Source organism: Cladophialophora yegresii, assembly GCF_000585515.1.
Source record: "Cladophialophora yegresii CBS 114405 chromosome Unknown aczIN-supercont1.2, whole genome shotgun sequence".
Lineage (NCBI taxonomy): Eukaryota > Fungi > Ascomycota > Eurotiomycetes > Chaetothyriales > Herpotrichiellaceae > Cladophialophora > Cladophialophora yegresii.
In genome coordinates this window covers 2,860,403-2,876,306 of record NW_006913046.1, presented here as the reverse complement: position 1 = coordinate 2,876,306, position 15,904 = coordinate 2,860,403, and the positions used below count along the sequence as shown (strand labels likewise).

The window sequence follows — 15,904 nt, the reverse complement described above, 5'->3', positions numbered from 1 at the left end:
TTGCTCCGTCGTATGGTTGAGGCAAGGCACGGTGAGACGGTTTGGGACAGCCTTCTCTGACGAGGAAATGAACGCGAATGTCGCCATTCTCATTATCCCTGGGAGCAGTTCTACCACCGTGCCCTACCAGTACTAGTAGTACATACCGTGTGAATTTTGTTGTATCTGCTCTCCCAGCTGGGCAGACACCCTGAGATGGACTGTAACCTCAGCAGTCTTTCGATGAGGATCCGAGAAGCGTCCACAGATCAGAACGTGGATCTAAGCTTCAAAATCGCAACTAAAGTATCGGTGTATGTACTGTTATTCGCCATGTCGTCAGGCGCCCATGCCATCCGATCCTCGCTCAATTTCTGATGGTGTGGCGCTGTTCTGATGCTGGTCTAATGCTGGTTTTGATAGTAAATACATAGTACCCCCCTAAGGAGGGAAATTCATATACACTTCATACATAAGTATTTAGCCTCAAAATTCGATAAGTGTACGAAATTCGATTAGAGTGGATTAGCTTCGCATAACCTCTATTACTAAAATAATTGTACTTTTTAAAATAATGCATTATACTTCTATACTTAACTAAAGTAGTGAAGCAGAGTATCGGTTGCTGTGGATTAAATATATATATAGTGTTCTTAGGGAGCATTATCAGAAGCCATAAATACCAGTGCACCATCAGCATCAACTTTAAAGTCCGGCTCAGAGGCACCTCAGAGTCAACTCAATATCGTCTCTAGTGTAGCTCCGAGTGGGCTCAGTTTTTTCTCTAATAATGTAAGTCAGAGTGGGCTAACTGTACTAAGCTGCCCCCCTTAGGGGGTCTAACCCGGTCTGGACCCGGGTTCAGCTCGAGCTGAGACCGATTTAGCGATTTGAGACCGATTTAAGACCGATCTGAAGTGGTCTGGGACCGATCTGGATCAGCTGGATCGATTTAACTGATCTGGAGTGGTTTAAGACCGATCTAGATCGAGCTATACTTAATTAGGTTAAATAAGTATATTTAATATAATTTTAGTATATATTTTATAGAGCGTAAAAATTATATTAAGTATAAATAAAAAAACTCGTAAGAAAAATTAAGTTATATACTAAAATAAAGAAATAAAAAAATAAAAATTCGAGAAAAAAAGATTCGAACTCGAGACCTTTTTTTATTTACACTATATCGATCTCAGACCGATCTTAGACCGATCTCAAACTGGTTCAAACCCCTCTTACGCGGGCTATACTGTAGTCTTAGCTCTGGGGCGGCATACATGTAAAGCACTGCACAATGGTCAGCCTCGAACGGCTTCAAGATGTAGCTGATATGGGCTCGAATGATGTGGTAAATCCCGACTCCAACTCGGCCCATTCAGTGTTGGTCGGAGCCTGCGCGGTGGCGCGGATAGACTGACCACTTACAATGTTATCACGCCGACGAAGACTGGATTCTCCCAGCGCATGTCTATTCGGAATGCTGATGACGTGACACGAGAACGGCTTGTCGACGTGCTTGCTACACGAACTTTGAACTTTAAAGGGAAAGTGCAGACCTAAAGTGTGTAAGGGCCTTCTCCAAGATGGCAATCGTTCCACGCAGGAGGCAACAGCCTGCAGGTATACAAGGACATACTACATAGCATGGAAGGACCGTTTTTAAAGACGTGGCAACAAGTTGGGGCAAATGTTATGGGCCAGGCCGTCTCTAACGTGATGATTGAAGAAGCTGCAGGTCGAATTGCCTCGAAACAGGTTAGCCATCCATACATAGTGCACAAGGTTCGGAGACGAGTGTCAGGACTTACAATGACAAGGGACTACTACAGTAGTATCAGATCGATGCACATGCGGTCCTGACCAGGTGAAAATCCCTCGTGAACATGAGCTGGCTTGGGCTTCTCGAGATCTTACCAGGGAAGCACGCAATACTTATTTGGTGCAGTGTTGGTGCACATCGGCTTGGGCTGGTGCACCAAGCAGATCGTGCTGTATACTAGTATGTAATATGTACGTCTGTGACACGACTCGTCCATAGTAGTATTAGTATTTGTCCAACATCACTCAAAGGATCGGTTCCACGAGATCAGTGGTCTGCTCAAGGGAGCAGAGCAAAGAGGACTCTTGGTTAAGCATGTACCTGCCTTACCTCCTACGATTCCCCGCAACCACAATTGGCGCCGATGTCATCGGAGAAAGACGTCACTCCGGCGATATTTCAGTCGTTTCTCCAGTTACTTTCCGAAAAACCTCTTAAGGACGCAAGCTCTAGGAGATTGATCGACTCAAGCGAGGCACGTGGAGGAAAATGCACGATGGTCCTCAAGCTGATCTCCGCGACCCCGTATGAATGCTTTCCCTGTGACTCCTGTGCACATGTCTAACTCACCCCAGGTCGCCGTACGCGCGGAAGGTCCGCATAGCTCTTGCGGAGAAGTCTATTCCATTTGAACTTGTTACTGAAGTTCCCTGGGATGGCACAACCCAGACACCGCTATACAACCCTCTCGAGAAGCTGCCGGTATTGATTGACACAGAAGCTGAGAACGACGAAGACCAGGCCGTGTACGAGTCACACTTTATCCTCGACTGGATTGAATACAAATATCCGGCGCCACAGTATATCAATCTGGTGCCGAGCACAAAGGAGGGTGAGTTGTTTGGAAGAAAGGTTCAAGGTACGAGATCCCAACAGGTCGGCTCACAACCAACTAATTGTGCTTGACACGTTCATAGTCGTCGCCGACGGGATCTGCGACGCCTGCGTCTTGATGTTCTTCGAGAAACAGCGGGTTCTGCCTTCGCAAGAATGGACAGCGCGCCAACGACGCAAAGTGGACGGCGGCTTGAAGAAACTGGCACAGTGGGTGGGGGACAAGGACTTCCTTATCGACGATCGCCTTACCCTTGCGGATGTGGCAGCCGGCTGTGTGCTGGGTTATCTTCGTGTACGATTCGCAGAGCATCCGTGGCAAGACTTGTATCCCAATCTGAAGAGGTACAGTGATTTATTGGAAGCGAGGGAGTCATTCCGGAGGACCCGACCGGTCCCTCAGGCCATCAATGATAAGATTGTTTGAGCCGTGACCATGAGCGTACCTATGGGGACATGTTCAAAGGTAGTACAGATCAGTCCAAGAATCAAAGGTACCGGGAGCGTTCGAGCCAGGCCTTGCTGATTTCCAGGGCCACAAGTACAGTTTTGCTAGGGACTACGCGAACCCAAGGAACTCAGCACACTGGCAAGGTGGCCAAGAGGTGGCCAGGAGTCGGTAAGCAGACCTTGGAATGCCAACCTTGAAATGCCCTGTGCAGCGTGGCGTGGCTTCTCCTGAGGCGCACAGGTGGTCGAAGGATGTGGACAGATTGGCACCATGACCAGGAACATTATGTCCCGCAGCGTCTGAGGAGAGCGTCCCAATACAATGACGGATCCAGCAGACTCAAAATTGGACCGTCCCAAGGCAACGCACAGATATGGTTCCACTCAAGTGCTCGTTGCCTATGCTGAATTTGAGCAGCCGTGGCATCAGTGCAATTTGTAGGCTCTCACTAGCCACGTCGTCAATTTGCAAATGTGGCATCGGCCCTTCGTCGTTCTTCAACAAACCAACGGTCCTGTCCGTGAAGGATCGGTGTAGACGACATTACACATTTTCAAACCCCCTGAATCACAGCGAGGCCTCCCAGACCGCCGACTGTGGTGCCTTAGTATGGGTCCTTCATTGAAGGCTATCGGACTTCGCATGGACTGACGGGTCAAGAGCCTTGTGGAGGACGTGAACTGTTGTACGGCTGGGTGCTGGGCTTCATGGCGATGGTGAAGCCTCGTGCGCAAGCACTTTAAGCTCGTGCTCGAACGACTGGTGTTTTTGGGACTTTCCGAGGGGGCTGGTTTGAGCGACATGCATGCTTGCGATACCGAAAGCACGGACCGTGCGACCGGGAATATCTACCATAGACAAGAAATGGCGCATATGGCTTGCAAATGCAAGCGATCAATGGCATGTTTTCAGCTCTGGATTGAGTGCCTTTAAACGTGCTCGGCATGTATTTTTGAGCTAAGGCTGCCACATCCTTGTTCGCCAGCGTGTCCCTCGATGGAGATCTCAGCTGGGACTCAGATAAGCCAGGCTCCGGGAATTCGCGAGGGAGATGGTGGCAGCGGCCAATAGCAGTGGCATGGACTTTGATCTATCCCTGATTTCTTCCTCAGTAAATGCGGAGGCGGATGTTCCCTTCCCAAACGTACCATGCGGGAAGTTAGCGGACAAAATATCTTACTCCTGCCGTTGAGCCGGGGCTAACTAGGCAAGCTATACCGAGGGAATCAAAGTCGGCGGTCGCGTGTCGAACGGTACGGGATCGTGAGGAGACCCACCATGGCAGGACGAAGCTTGCTGCAGTCTTCGTTGATGGGCATTGAGACTGCGAGCACATGTCAGGCTACGGATCTTTCAGCGGATTTGCTCGCTAACTTCTCCTGCAGAATTGAATTGCAAACTGGACGGTGTGGAAAGGAGCACATGTCTGAGAGAATGTCGAACGGACAGTAATTCCATCGGTGAGATGTCGCAGTGCAGAGGTGACGTTGGGACTGGAGCCATGGACAACACATGCAGAGGAAAGGATATTCCCGTTCGCCTTGGCTCAAGCGGTGAGACGAATTTGACAGACCACTCCGAGGTACTGAACGATGCCCCATCAGAAAGGATTTCGGGCATGCTCGTGAGAGAGAATTCGATGACAGCAGGGTTGACGGAAGGGTGCAGGTGCTAGCTGCAGGAATCCGAAGCCAGTGTGGTGGGAGTTCGGCAGACGCGTGAGGAAGTCGTGGTTGCTGTAGTCATCCTGATTTGAAATCGTGCCGGACATGATCCAGGCCCGTGTTGGTAGTTCCTAGGAAACTGGATGGACGGGATCTCGAATTTACACTACATGTTCCAGCAGAGCGGGAGGAGACATTTCCCGCATGTGTAGCTGTTGCTTGATGGTATAGCGACGCAAGCATGCAGGTGTAATTGGACGGGCAAGGGAGACGCTGCTCAGGTTCAAACAACCTTAGAAAGGGTTGCGATGAGTTGACATTGACACTGTTGCCGAGCATCATAAAAAAGGGCACGGGTCGAGTCTGCATTGCTGCCGGGACTCTTGCTCCATCTGTGAGAAAGCCCTTTAGATTTCAATTACATGTTTGTTTTGATTACTAGACTCTCTCCCATCTTTCTCACGACAGGGGCGGCACGAGGTCAGAAATCCAGTAAGCCAGGCAATTGGAGAGCAGACTGCAACCGACAACCAACAACAATCGTGGCTCCCTAGCCAGATTACCTGCAGGAACGCCTATACAGTGCTCCATAGGTAAGTTCTAGTTCACCTGCAAAACAATGCAAGCATTCCTGCAAACTGGCTGCACGCTGCCGACCTTCACTTCAGCCCCCATGGCACTGTGAATGACAATATTTGGGCTCAGCAGTTCACTCCCACCACCAGTCCAAGATATTTCTGTCTGTTACATGTCTGGGATGGAATAATCTTAAGTCGCTGTACTTATGTATACTCCCATCTAGGCTGCTCTTACCATCATCATCGACCCATCCACACGGCGGCAGTCTGCCGTCTGTGGCTCCTACTACCACCCTGTCGGGATTGGAGAAAGTCGCTCAAGCAGAGCGTCATTCCTTACCCGCAGCAAATCTCATCGGATCCGGCAACCACCTGAACCTGCACGCCAAGTGAAAGGGATCTCTGAGAGACAGCTGCACGCTTTACCTTCGCAGTCAATCTCGAAAACCCTTTGACGGTGCGTTCGCCAGGGTGACGAAACAGGTAAAGAGAACGTGTTGCGTGTGACGCGCAGTTCGCCAAGATCGAGGGACGGGCATTGGTCAGCGACTGCGTGGGCTGCCCGCATCCCTGGTCTTGCCCTCACAGCCACCGCGAAAAACCGCCCAGAAGCTTGTTCTGGTGGTTCCGTCCTTCCAGGCTGCGCACGAGGGGCTCTTGGTGCTCGCGGCAGCCAAAGGCCCTCTGCGGAAAAAGTCCTCACTACCGTGACATATCGCGAAATTTGCCTGGCTTGCCCTGGGCCAACTCGATCAGAAGGCTTTACGCACCGTAGTTAAGGCCTCACCTGCCGCCAAGGTCCAGCGCCTGCTGCGCTCCTCTTGTTTCCCAGGCATTTCTCGCAAAAACACACTTCACCACGTACCCTATCCCTCGCCACCCTAAGTATCATTATTACCAATATCCAACTTCGGCTGCACACAATCGAGAAACGACAACAAGAGAGCCCCCGAACTCAGTCAGATTATTCCCTTTGCATTATAACTAGATTCGCGATACACAGACTGCGTCCACAAACATCAGACCTTATCTACCGCCACTAAACGTCGAGAGATAGGGCGTCCTGCCCGACCGAAACAGTCTCCCCCACTCGTCACCTACGCCCTCCCGACATCCGCTATTCACATGAATCAGGCACCATCGCCAACCCATCTCGCTCCCCCAATCTCCCCTACATTCGTCGAATCGCCTGTACACTCGTCGCAAGACGATGCGTCGACACATTCGATAACGAGGCCGGGGGAGGGTACGGCACATCACCAGGTTTCGGCCGCCAACGGAGCTGCCGTGCCTATCACGGGCCTATCCAATCTCTCCCCCGCGGACTCGAGTTCTGGCGCAGCTGCGCCTGTCAAGCAGAAGCCTAAGATGACGCACCGTCTGACACGAATGTTTTCTCGGACCGACGCCAAAGACGTTGAAGCTGCCAAAGCCGCATCCGAGCTAAAAGATTCATCTCCCAACGATCGGTCCGGTTCAGAGAACGGCAGCATCAGCAACGGTAGAAAATCTCCCAGCAGGCAGGGTTCGAGTGACGAAAAGACCGGCAAGAAGATGACAATTCTTGGTGCAGCCAAAGAAAAGAGCAAAGGCGACCCGCTCTCAGATGGCTCCTACGCTGCTCACAAGAGATTCGAGATGCACGAGGATGGCACCCACGAACATCACCTCAAGTCTGCCAAACGGCAAGAGAAACTATCCGACATGCTCCGCGACATGCTCGGCGGTAGCAAGAAGAGAGATCACGATGGTGGCGGTGATCAGCAGCTGACGCTCATGTCGTCCTGGGTAGACCAGCTGAGGTTGGAAAAAGACAGCCTCGCTTCCGACAGAAAGGGTGGTCCAAATGCCACAGCGAACTTGGTCGAGAAGTATGGCAAATGCCAGGAGATCGTCGGCCGTGGCGCTTTCGGCATCGTCCGAATATCCCACAAGCCTGATCCCAACAGCGCCGGAGGAGAACTGCTCTACGCTGTCAAGGAATTCCGTCGTCGCCCACAAGAGACAGCCAAGAAGTACCAAAAGCGCCTGACAAGCGAATTTTGCATATCCTCGTCGCTTCGGCACCCGAATATTATTCACACGCTCGATCTTCTGCAAGACGCCAAGGGAGACTATTGCGAAGTCATGGAGTACTGCGCTGGCGGTGATCTGTACACCCTGGTCCTCGCAGCTGGTACTCTCAACGTCGCCGAGGCCGATTGCTTTTTCAAGCAGTTAATGCGTGGTGTCGAATACATGCATGAGATGGGTGTCGCACATCGAGATCTCAAGCCAGAGAACCTCCTCTTGACTACACATGGTGCCTTGAAAATCACAGATTTTGGCAATGGCGAGTGTTTCCGGATGGCATGGGAAAAGGAAGCCCATCTGACCGCTGGGCTTTGCGGCAGTGCACCCTACATAGCCCCGGAAGAATATGCTGGTGGCGAATTCGACCCCCGTGCTGTCGATGTCTGGGCATGTGGCGTCATATACATGGCTATGCGAACCGGTCGCCATCTGTGGAGAGTGGCCCGCAAGGAGGAGGATGAGTTCTATCAAAGATATCTTGAGGGACGAAAGGACGAAGAGGGCTATGCCCCGATCGAGACCTTGCACAGGGTAAGTGTCCTTCCCTATCACGAATCGACTTTCTGCTGACGTTCACTTTGCAGGCTCGCTGCAGAAACGTTATCTATTCAATCCTCGACCCAAATCCTGGCCGCCGGATCACTGCTTCTCAAGTCCTGAAATCGGAATGGGGAAGAGAGATCAAGGTTTGCAAAGCGGGTGAAGAAGGCTACTGACCCTTCTTTGGCCCGTCATGGCCTAAACGCCGTCGACTCGGCTAATTCAATCGCTCGTGGTCTAGACACGAGGACGACTTTGACGAAGCGATGATTGAAGCGTTTTCTCAACAGAGAATAAAAAGACCGGCGTCTGTTTCTTTCCCCGTTCTTTTCCAGCATTGCATGCGAGATACCAACCAGACCGAAAAGATATGTGGCAGCAAAGCAGTCTGTCACTGACTGCATTTGGATAAGAGGCGAGCACAGGCATCGTTTCCAGCACGTTATGAACCCATATGGCGAATGCACCTTACGACGTTCTCTTCCGCTTCTTCCTCATAGCCGCGCGGAATTCTTTCAGCACGCGCCTTTGCATGTACCAACACTCGACGGTGGTCTACCTAGCATACAACTTCATGTTTGCCACCGCGAGGCCCGGCACGGTCAACTACTTTTGCCGACCTTGGATCTCTGCATTGTTGCTTCAAGGCCCAGGCAACTTCCGACCGATACACTGTACTACGAACCTAGGGGATGCTGTTCTGATACGAACCCTTTTTGATACTTGATTACTTCAGGAAGAGCGCCATCTTTTGAGCGAGATGAATGAAAATGAAAAGATTCTGAGCCTGTTCCCGACGCAGTCGATTGCTGTCTTGCTAGGTGGCGTGGAGACAGCGCGGACCTCATGGGATCCAGCTGGGACCGAGGTGACGACCTAGATCCAACCTTTGAAAAGACCTGCTCCGCCTTGCCGCCGCTTAAATGAGCCTTTTCAATGGCTGAATACTCGGCGCCGTGCTCTTACTTTAGCGTCTCCTAGATACAGTACATACTCCAACAGTCGCCCACATTCGGCTCCTGGCCTGCCCTGCCAGACCTGTGCCTGACAAGGACTGCGCCTCGAAGTATCTTGCATATGCGGGCCTGGTCAGATTAAAGGAGACTACATGCCACTACACGTGCAAGCGTGCAAGCAAGCAAGCCCGTTGCCGAGGCCCTTTCGTCCATACCGGCAGTTTGAGCATCCCATAGCATGGTTCGAATGCTTTCGGCCTCTGAGAGCAACTGAGTCAGCTAGCTAAGCACAGTGGTCGTGCGGTATACATATTCATGTCTCCTGCAAATTATCTCATCTTTCAACACGATCCTACCGTGACGGCGTTGTGTGGTTGTGGTGTGCTATGCTGTGCTCGACCACCCGCGCTCGCTATCCTGCCATGCCCGCGCGACCAGATGTTAATTGAATCCGCATGCGTGACCATTTTTGACGTGGAAGGACATACGTGTGGAGAGATCAAGCCCTGAACTCGCTGGGCATTACCTGAGGATATGTAAAATATCTCCTTCGTACTCTGGACTGCGTACATGCGGAGTCGATAATTAATCATGCTGAATCCTGAGTCGAGGTCCAGTACTATTCATTGCTGTGCTGGTGTACTGTACAGACTGACAGATGGCCGAAGCCATTCAAGTTATCAATGCCTGGACGCGTACGGAGTACATACATGACCATTGCCCATGCTCAGGCAGACAGTAGACGACACACATGCCCCCGACATTGACCTTGACCTTGACCTTGACCTTGATCTTGCTTTTCCATGATAGAGACAGAGACAGAAACAGTAAAGCCGTAGCACTCGGCCGATCCATCATTCGCAGCCCAGCACCTCATACTCCATTCGCCCTGCCCATGCTCGTTCCTGGCCAACTAGAAGTCCTTGGTCGAGACTATGGGGACGGAACGACGATCCAAGCAGCTCTTACGATTGTCCCACTGTTTGTTCCTCCCTCAGGCCTTGACACTCCATTGCAATCCCTGAAGCTAGGTTGGAGACATAAAGTCCTGGGACTTGCCCCGAAGCGGTCCACGAAGATATGACCGTTCAGACGGCGTCGAGGTGGCGTGTCGAAGTCGGTTGACTGACTCTTCGCCCGGCACCTGCTCTCCGAGTCCCTTGCCTCAGATGTTGCTTGATCCAGACAAGGAAGCGGAATGAATGTCGCAATCCGAAGCGTGTTCGACTTAGCTAGGAAGATGTTCAGTCCATCTAATCGCTGTCATCACTATCTTCTTTCACACCACTCTCTCGTTTCTTCTTGTCCTTCTTCTCCTTTTTCTCCTTCTTCCTCTTTTTCCGCTCGGCGCGCTCTTCGGGAGTCTCACCCTCGTGCTTACTCTTCCGCTTCTTCTCTTTGTCTTCCTTCTTGACGTTGACCGTAGAGTCGCCATTCGTGGCGGGAGTTACTGCTGCTACATCATCCATCGCCATGCTGGTGTCGCCGTCCTCGCCGGTTGGTGCAACAGCGGGAGCGGATAGAACATCGGATTTAGAGGTTGTTTCGGCCACAGGAGCGGAGGTGGTGCCTTCTGGGGCGGCGGCGTTGTAGTCTGTGTACTCGGCGTTCCATTTCGCCGGAGTGTTTTCGTTGGGTCGGCCATATTTCTGTGAGGAACAATCGTCAGTGCAGATAGCGTGGAGGTGGAGAAATGCAACATACATCAAGCTTTCCATCGGACTTCATTTTCTTCTTTTCCAAGGCCACTGGACCCATACCCCATCTTCGCGGGTACAGGTCCCTCTCCATGATACATCTCTTCACTTTGGCGACAACTCCGTGGTCACAGGTCGAAAGCTCCACCGTGGACATTTGCGCAATCCCAAGCGCGATGGCCTCTCCTTTTGTGGTCATGAGGACGACTTCTTCGTGTACCTCGATGCCAGCTTCAAAGCGCAGAAGACCGGGAATCATGAGTTTGGCGCCGTAGCACACGGCATTGACCGCACTGTCCTTCACCACAATTCGCTTATATGTGGTCAACAGGCTTTCGAGTGGAGAGATAACTTTTCGAAGGTACGCTTCGTCTCGGTTATTGTCATGCATCCATTGAGCATCCAGCACGTCGTGCAGTGTGACCATTCCATCAGCCTCAGCCATCGCTCCACTCCTTACTCGTCGCAGTTCTTGCATGTGTGCGCCGACTCCGAGCAACAACCCCAAGTGCACACAGAGTGTCCGAATGTAGGTGCCGGCTTCGCAGCTGACCCAGAACACGCCGAGATGTCGATCGTTGTCGAACTCGTAGAGCTTGCTTTCGTGAATGGTACGGATACGAAGCTGTCGCTTGACGGCAGAAATAAGAGGTGGACGTTGAAAGAGAGCTCCTGTAAGTGTCTCTAATGCTCGCGCAAACTGTGCTTCGCCCCCAGGCAGCTTGTCGTGCAATCGGATGACGCAAACGTATTCCTTTCCAGCACCTTGTTGCGACTTGACCAGCCGGGTGGCACGGTCTATGCACACAATCAAACATCCTGTGACCTTGGGGTCGAGCGTGCCGCTGTGACCGGTCTTCTCTACTCGCAGAATTCTCTTGACCCAGGCGACAACTTCGTGGCTAGACGGGTTTGAGGGTTTGTCGAGGTTGATGACACCTGACGAGATGTAGGATTTGAGGTCGCGCTTCAATGGTGTGCAACCGACTGGGATTGGCGTGAAATGGCCGGTTCGCACGAGTACTGCAGTATTTGTGTGAGCTCGAATCGCTATACACTAAACCCATGGGAACATACACTTGTCATAATTCTTCAGCAGTAGAGGCCACTCGGAAGTCGGAATATTTGGCGTGACATTCTCTGGCTTGATGCTGAAATCGGCATCCTCGACTTTTGCCATATTGGCGGAAATTTTTGGCCGTGCGAGAGCCGAGTCCTGGAGCGCGAAGTGCGCGCGCACAAAGCCCACAAAGCTCGAAGAAACCGGACAGAGCTATTAAAGACTCTGGGCGTCTCTGGGGATAGGTGACTGGGCGACAGAGTGAGCAGAACGTGGAAGTCCCGTATGCAAATTGAAATATTGTGCTCGCAGTCTACAAGCAACAGATGGAGTCGCAAAAAATCGAGCGGAGACTTCGGTGTCTTGTTGTTCCGTTCCGAGGCTGTGGTGGAGCCTCGTCTTGGCACAACTCACTGAACTTTCAAGCCAGCATCTTCGAGACACCTTGTCCGAAACACCAACAAGTTCATTTATGCCCTGACATTCGTCTCGAATTCCTCCTTTCCGCGGGACTGGTCCAAGATGAGCGGCGGCGGTACTGACATTATGGACAGGTTTTGGAGTGCTCCTCCGGTCACTCGGTGGGCGATCTGATGGATTTGCAGCTTTTCTTCGTGTTGCTAATTTCGCCTGCAGGACAATCGTGGCAGCCATGTTTGCCGAGTCGGCTTTGGTCCATTCGGGCCTCCTCAGCGGCATGAGAGTTGTGTATTATACGCCCTGGGTATTCAAGTTCCCTCCGGAGCTCTGGCGAGTCCTATCAGCCTTCCTCCTGACGGGTGGCGGCTTCTCTTTTGTTTTCGACCTGTACTTTAGTAGGTCAACAAGTTCTTTCCCATCGTGAGTCGGCGCTGATTGCTTCAGTGTTCACATATGCCTCTGGGTTGGAGCTCAACTCGCCGCGGTTCACTCAACCTGGCGACTTCTTCACTTATGTGGTTTTCGTGGCCACTTCTATTTTGGTAAGCACGTGAGCTCTTTCTTTTCTCTATTTTCAATACCGTACCCGTTCCATATTCATCTGCTTACCCCAGTTCTCCATGTCTGTTTCTGTCTTTCCCAAGCATACCTCGCATATCTGCCCGCCCAGCCTTTCCCTAGCTGAAGCGGTTCCTGGAAACGAGGGAGATTACCCCTGTGGCACATACAGAATCCGTCATTCGCAAATCTGTCAAAGGACTGTATGCGGTGCAGGTATGGTGGGGGCTCAGTGAGAAAGCTATCCGCGATGCATCAAATTGCGGGTAGCGGTTCGGGCCTCCTACATTCAAATACCTGTATCAACCCATTGTTTAGATTTCAGCCTGCGTATGCTCTGGTAGCACGCTAACATCGAGGCAGGTGTCTGGTGGTCTTTTCCTGGGAGCCAACGTCTTCACCCAGTCCCTCATGCTTGCATTCATCTATACCTACGCCCAAGACAACCGGGGCAAGAAAGCTCACTTTGTCATCCTTCAAATCCCTGTCGAGTTTCTCCCCTGGGCGATGCTTACACTCACACTAATTATGGGAGGTCCGCACGCAGCCTTGCAACAAGCAACAGGCGTCTTTGCATCTCACCTCTACGACTTCTTAACAAGACTGTACCCTACTTTTCAAGGTGGACGGAATTATATCCAAACTCCCGCTGCCATCAAGAGGTACTTTGGCGCCAATACAAGCACCTACACCCACAGAGGATACGGGACAAGCTTTAGACCGGCCCAGAATATCCCTCAACAGCAAAGTCGAAGCTGGACAAGCGGCTTCTCGAGTTCTTGGAGTGGTCGAGGTGCGGGTAGGCGCCTAGGAGGTGACTAAAAGCGTCGTTATACGACACGAATTACCGTGATATGTACAAACACCATGTGATGACCATAATCGTGATACCCGACATCAAACACCTGCCTGTCTTCAACAGAAACAATTCCATCATGCTCAGACGGCGATTCTTGCACGGGATTGTTCATGCCAAGAACGGCGTGTGTCTGAAACACGGCGAGGCCCGGCGGATATCCACACCCGTATCCACAGCCTCGTCTCTCCCACAAGTCTCATGCACTCTCTGTCTCACGGTTGCAGTGTTTCCCGCAGATCTGCTGGCACGTTTCCTGTCTGAAATGCTTCGACTGGCCTCAGCCAAGCCGACGTTGCTGCAGCATATGTCCCATCAGTCGACATGGTGGAGGTGGGACCCGCCTCGAAGCATCGGAGACACCGACCACGCAGTTCTTGACACAGACCTCTCGCTTTCGCTTGGCTGGAACCTCAACTGCGCATGCACATTCGTCGGCTCTCATGCTGTGTTGAGCAGATTTGTGGGCAACAAGGCTGGTGCACATGTGTGATCAACACTCAAGCATGAAAAAGCAGAGCGTGCTCGCCTCGACCCCGTCCACAGTCTCGATGTGCAACATGCAAGAGAAAAGTGGCCCTTGAGTCACTTTTCCATGGATACCCATACGAAAAGTGAATGGGATCAAGCAAGGCAAGCATTGACACGGGTACCAGTTTTCTTGCGCTGCTCGCTCTATATCAATCGAGCAGCCTGCCCTTACACCTTCCTTCCTCCACTCCCAGCTGCGTCAAAGTTCCGTGCCCTCTCCTTTCTTTTTCAATTTCGTTACAGCGGGCAGGTCCTGCTGCCACCATCCTTCATTTCAGACCTAGGCTCGCCTTCTTTTACTTTTAGCTCAGACAACAGGTTGTCCTTTCATTTCCACACTACACAATGGGCCGGTTCCTCTCGCTTTTCTTCACCCTATCACTTCTTCTTTTACCAGGAATACTGGGCTATGTCCTCCCCGTAACGCCATCCAGCCATGACCTTGCCTCGCGTCGCGACACCATTCTTCCTCGACATCGTCAGAAGGGCAACAACGACGGCAATGGCAACGGCAACGGCGGCAATGCCGATGCAGACAACGGTAATGGCGGCGACGATGCCAATGCAAATAACGCCAACGCCGGCGCCAGCGCAGTAGTGTCAGCGGACAATTCTACCAGTGTAGCCGCCGCCTCTGCCGGCAATTCAAGTGCTGTTGACGCATCAGCCGTGGACGCCACGGCACAGCTCGACGCAGCCGCCGCATGCATGGCTGCCGCCCTCGAATCAGCTGCAACGGCTAATGGCACGGACGTCATCGCCGTGGACAACAGCACCATGGCGGCCATTGCGGCTTCGTGTGCAGGAAATTCAACAGAATTAGCAGCAGCTATGGCCGCGGCCTTGAACGATGCTTCGGCTGCGGCTGCAAGCAACGCGACTGCTGCCGTGGACGGATCCGCTGCTGCTGCTGGGAACGCGACAGCTGATGTGTCCGCAACCAACAGCACTTCCTCCAGCACGGGGAATGGCAACGGTAGAGGCAACGGCAGAGGTAACGGCAACGGTAACGGCAACAGTCGCGGCTCCAATAGGAACGATGGTTCCAACAATGACGCCGCGGCCAACAGCCAAGGAACCAGTAATGGACGGAACAACGCAATCAACATCATCATCGACGACGCCCTCAGCGTGGTTACCTCTGTGCTTGGGGGTAGGCAGAACGACAAACGGGCGCCCAGGGGGGACAGAAAGGATGTGGTACGACGGAAGTTACCTTCCGGGTTGGGTGAACGGGCTTTCTGAAAGGGTCTTCAGTGACCTCGAGTTTGCGGCGTGAGGGTTCCAGCATTGGATTGCTAGGGAGGGTAAAGTCCACCCGCACAGAACTTGTACAATAACCGGAAAGAGGGTTGCAGGGCCCGTACCTTTGGAAAGACAACAGGTCGAACAAGGAAACATGGGATAGGCTGTCACGGCAAGGCAGGGAAGACAGGCAAACCGTTCCAGAGAAGACGCTGGACGGATCATATGGGTAGATAGAAACCAAAATGGGAAGGAAAAGCCATACGTGCAATGAAAATGCTATCTAACGCCGGAGCTGGCCAAATAACGTTTTGTGCTGCACATGAAATGAGAGCACTCGAAACAAGCAGTTCGACGGGCTTGAGCAATGGTCGAGATGTGGACCATGGCCGAGCTGCAGACAGTGAGATTGATGTTCACTCAGTTTCATTTCACCTCTTAAGAAGCCCATCTCAATGGCATGTGGCGGTAAAACACTCCATGGCTATGCTTATGGCTCAATGTAGCCCGTCATACAGGTGGGAAGAGAATTCCGAAATAGCTACATGCCATATCTGCTCTGTCTCTCGGCTCTTAGGGGGTGTAAGTATGCTCTTCAACGTCTGTAACGTGGATGATGTGGTTAAGGTGGTTCTTGATGCGG

General features: G+C 52.1%; 5 protein-coding genes across 5 annotated transcripts; 4 read left to right on the top strand and 1 right to left on the bottom strand.

Annotated features, from left to right (window-relative positions):
• Positions 1–2,294: 2,294 nt before the first annotated feature.
• Positions 2,295–3,059, top strand: A1O7_02966 (uncharacterized protein; the record flags this gene model as incomplete). Its single annotated transcript, XM_007756992.1, has 3 exons — positions 2,295–2,323; positions 2,374–2,657; positions 2,716–3,059. The coding sequence occupies 3 exons, from the start codon at positions 2,295–2,297 to the stop codon at positions 3,057–3,059; spliced, it is 657 nt and encodes a 218-aa protein (XP_007755182.1).
• Positions 3,060–6,450: 3,391 nt separating this feature from the next.
• On the top strand, positions 6,451–8,114 carry A1O7_02965 (HAL protein kinase; the record flags this gene model as incomplete). Its single annotated transcript, XM_007756991.1, has 2 exons — positions 6,451–7,929; positions 7,983–8,114. The coding sequence occupies 2 exons, from the start codon at positions 6,451–6,453 to the stop codon at positions 8,112–8,114; spliced, it is 1,611 nt and encodes a 536-aa protein (XP_007755181.1).
• Positions 8,115–10,147: 2,033 nt separating this feature from the next.
• On the bottom strand, positions 10,148–11,771 carry A1O7_02964 (centromere/microtubule-binding protein cbf5; the record flags this gene model as incomplete). The annotated part of the gene is made up of 3 exons (XM_007756990.1): positions 10,148–10,543; positions 10,599–11,614; positions 11,669–11,771. The coding sequence occupies 3 exons, from the start codon at positions 11,769–11,771 to the stop codon at positions 10,148–10,150; spliced, it is 1,515 nt and encodes a 504-aa protein (XP_007755180.1).
• A 532-nt stretch (positions 11,772–12,303) lies between these two features.
• Positions 12,304–13,451, top strand: A1O7_02963 (uncharacterized protein; the record flags this gene model as incomplete). The annotated part of the gene is made up of 3 exons (XM_007756989.1): positions 12,304–12,466; positions 12,516–12,613; positions 12,993–13,451. The coding sequence occupies 3 exons, from the start codon at positions 12,304–12,306 to the stop codon at positions 13,449–13,451; spliced, it is 720 nt and encodes a 239-aa protein (XP_007755179.1).
• Positions 13,452–14,361: 910 nt separating this feature from the next.
• On the top strand, positions 14,362–15,261 carry A1O7_02962 (uncharacterized protein; the record flags this gene model as incomplete). Its single annotated transcript, XM_007756988.1, has 1 exon — positions 14,362–15,261. The coding sequence occupies one exon, from the start codon at positions 14,362–14,364 to the stop codon at positions 15,259–15,261; it is 900 nt and encodes a 299-aa protein (XP_007755178.1).
• Between the last annotated feature and the right edge of the window lie 643 nt (positions 15,262–15,904).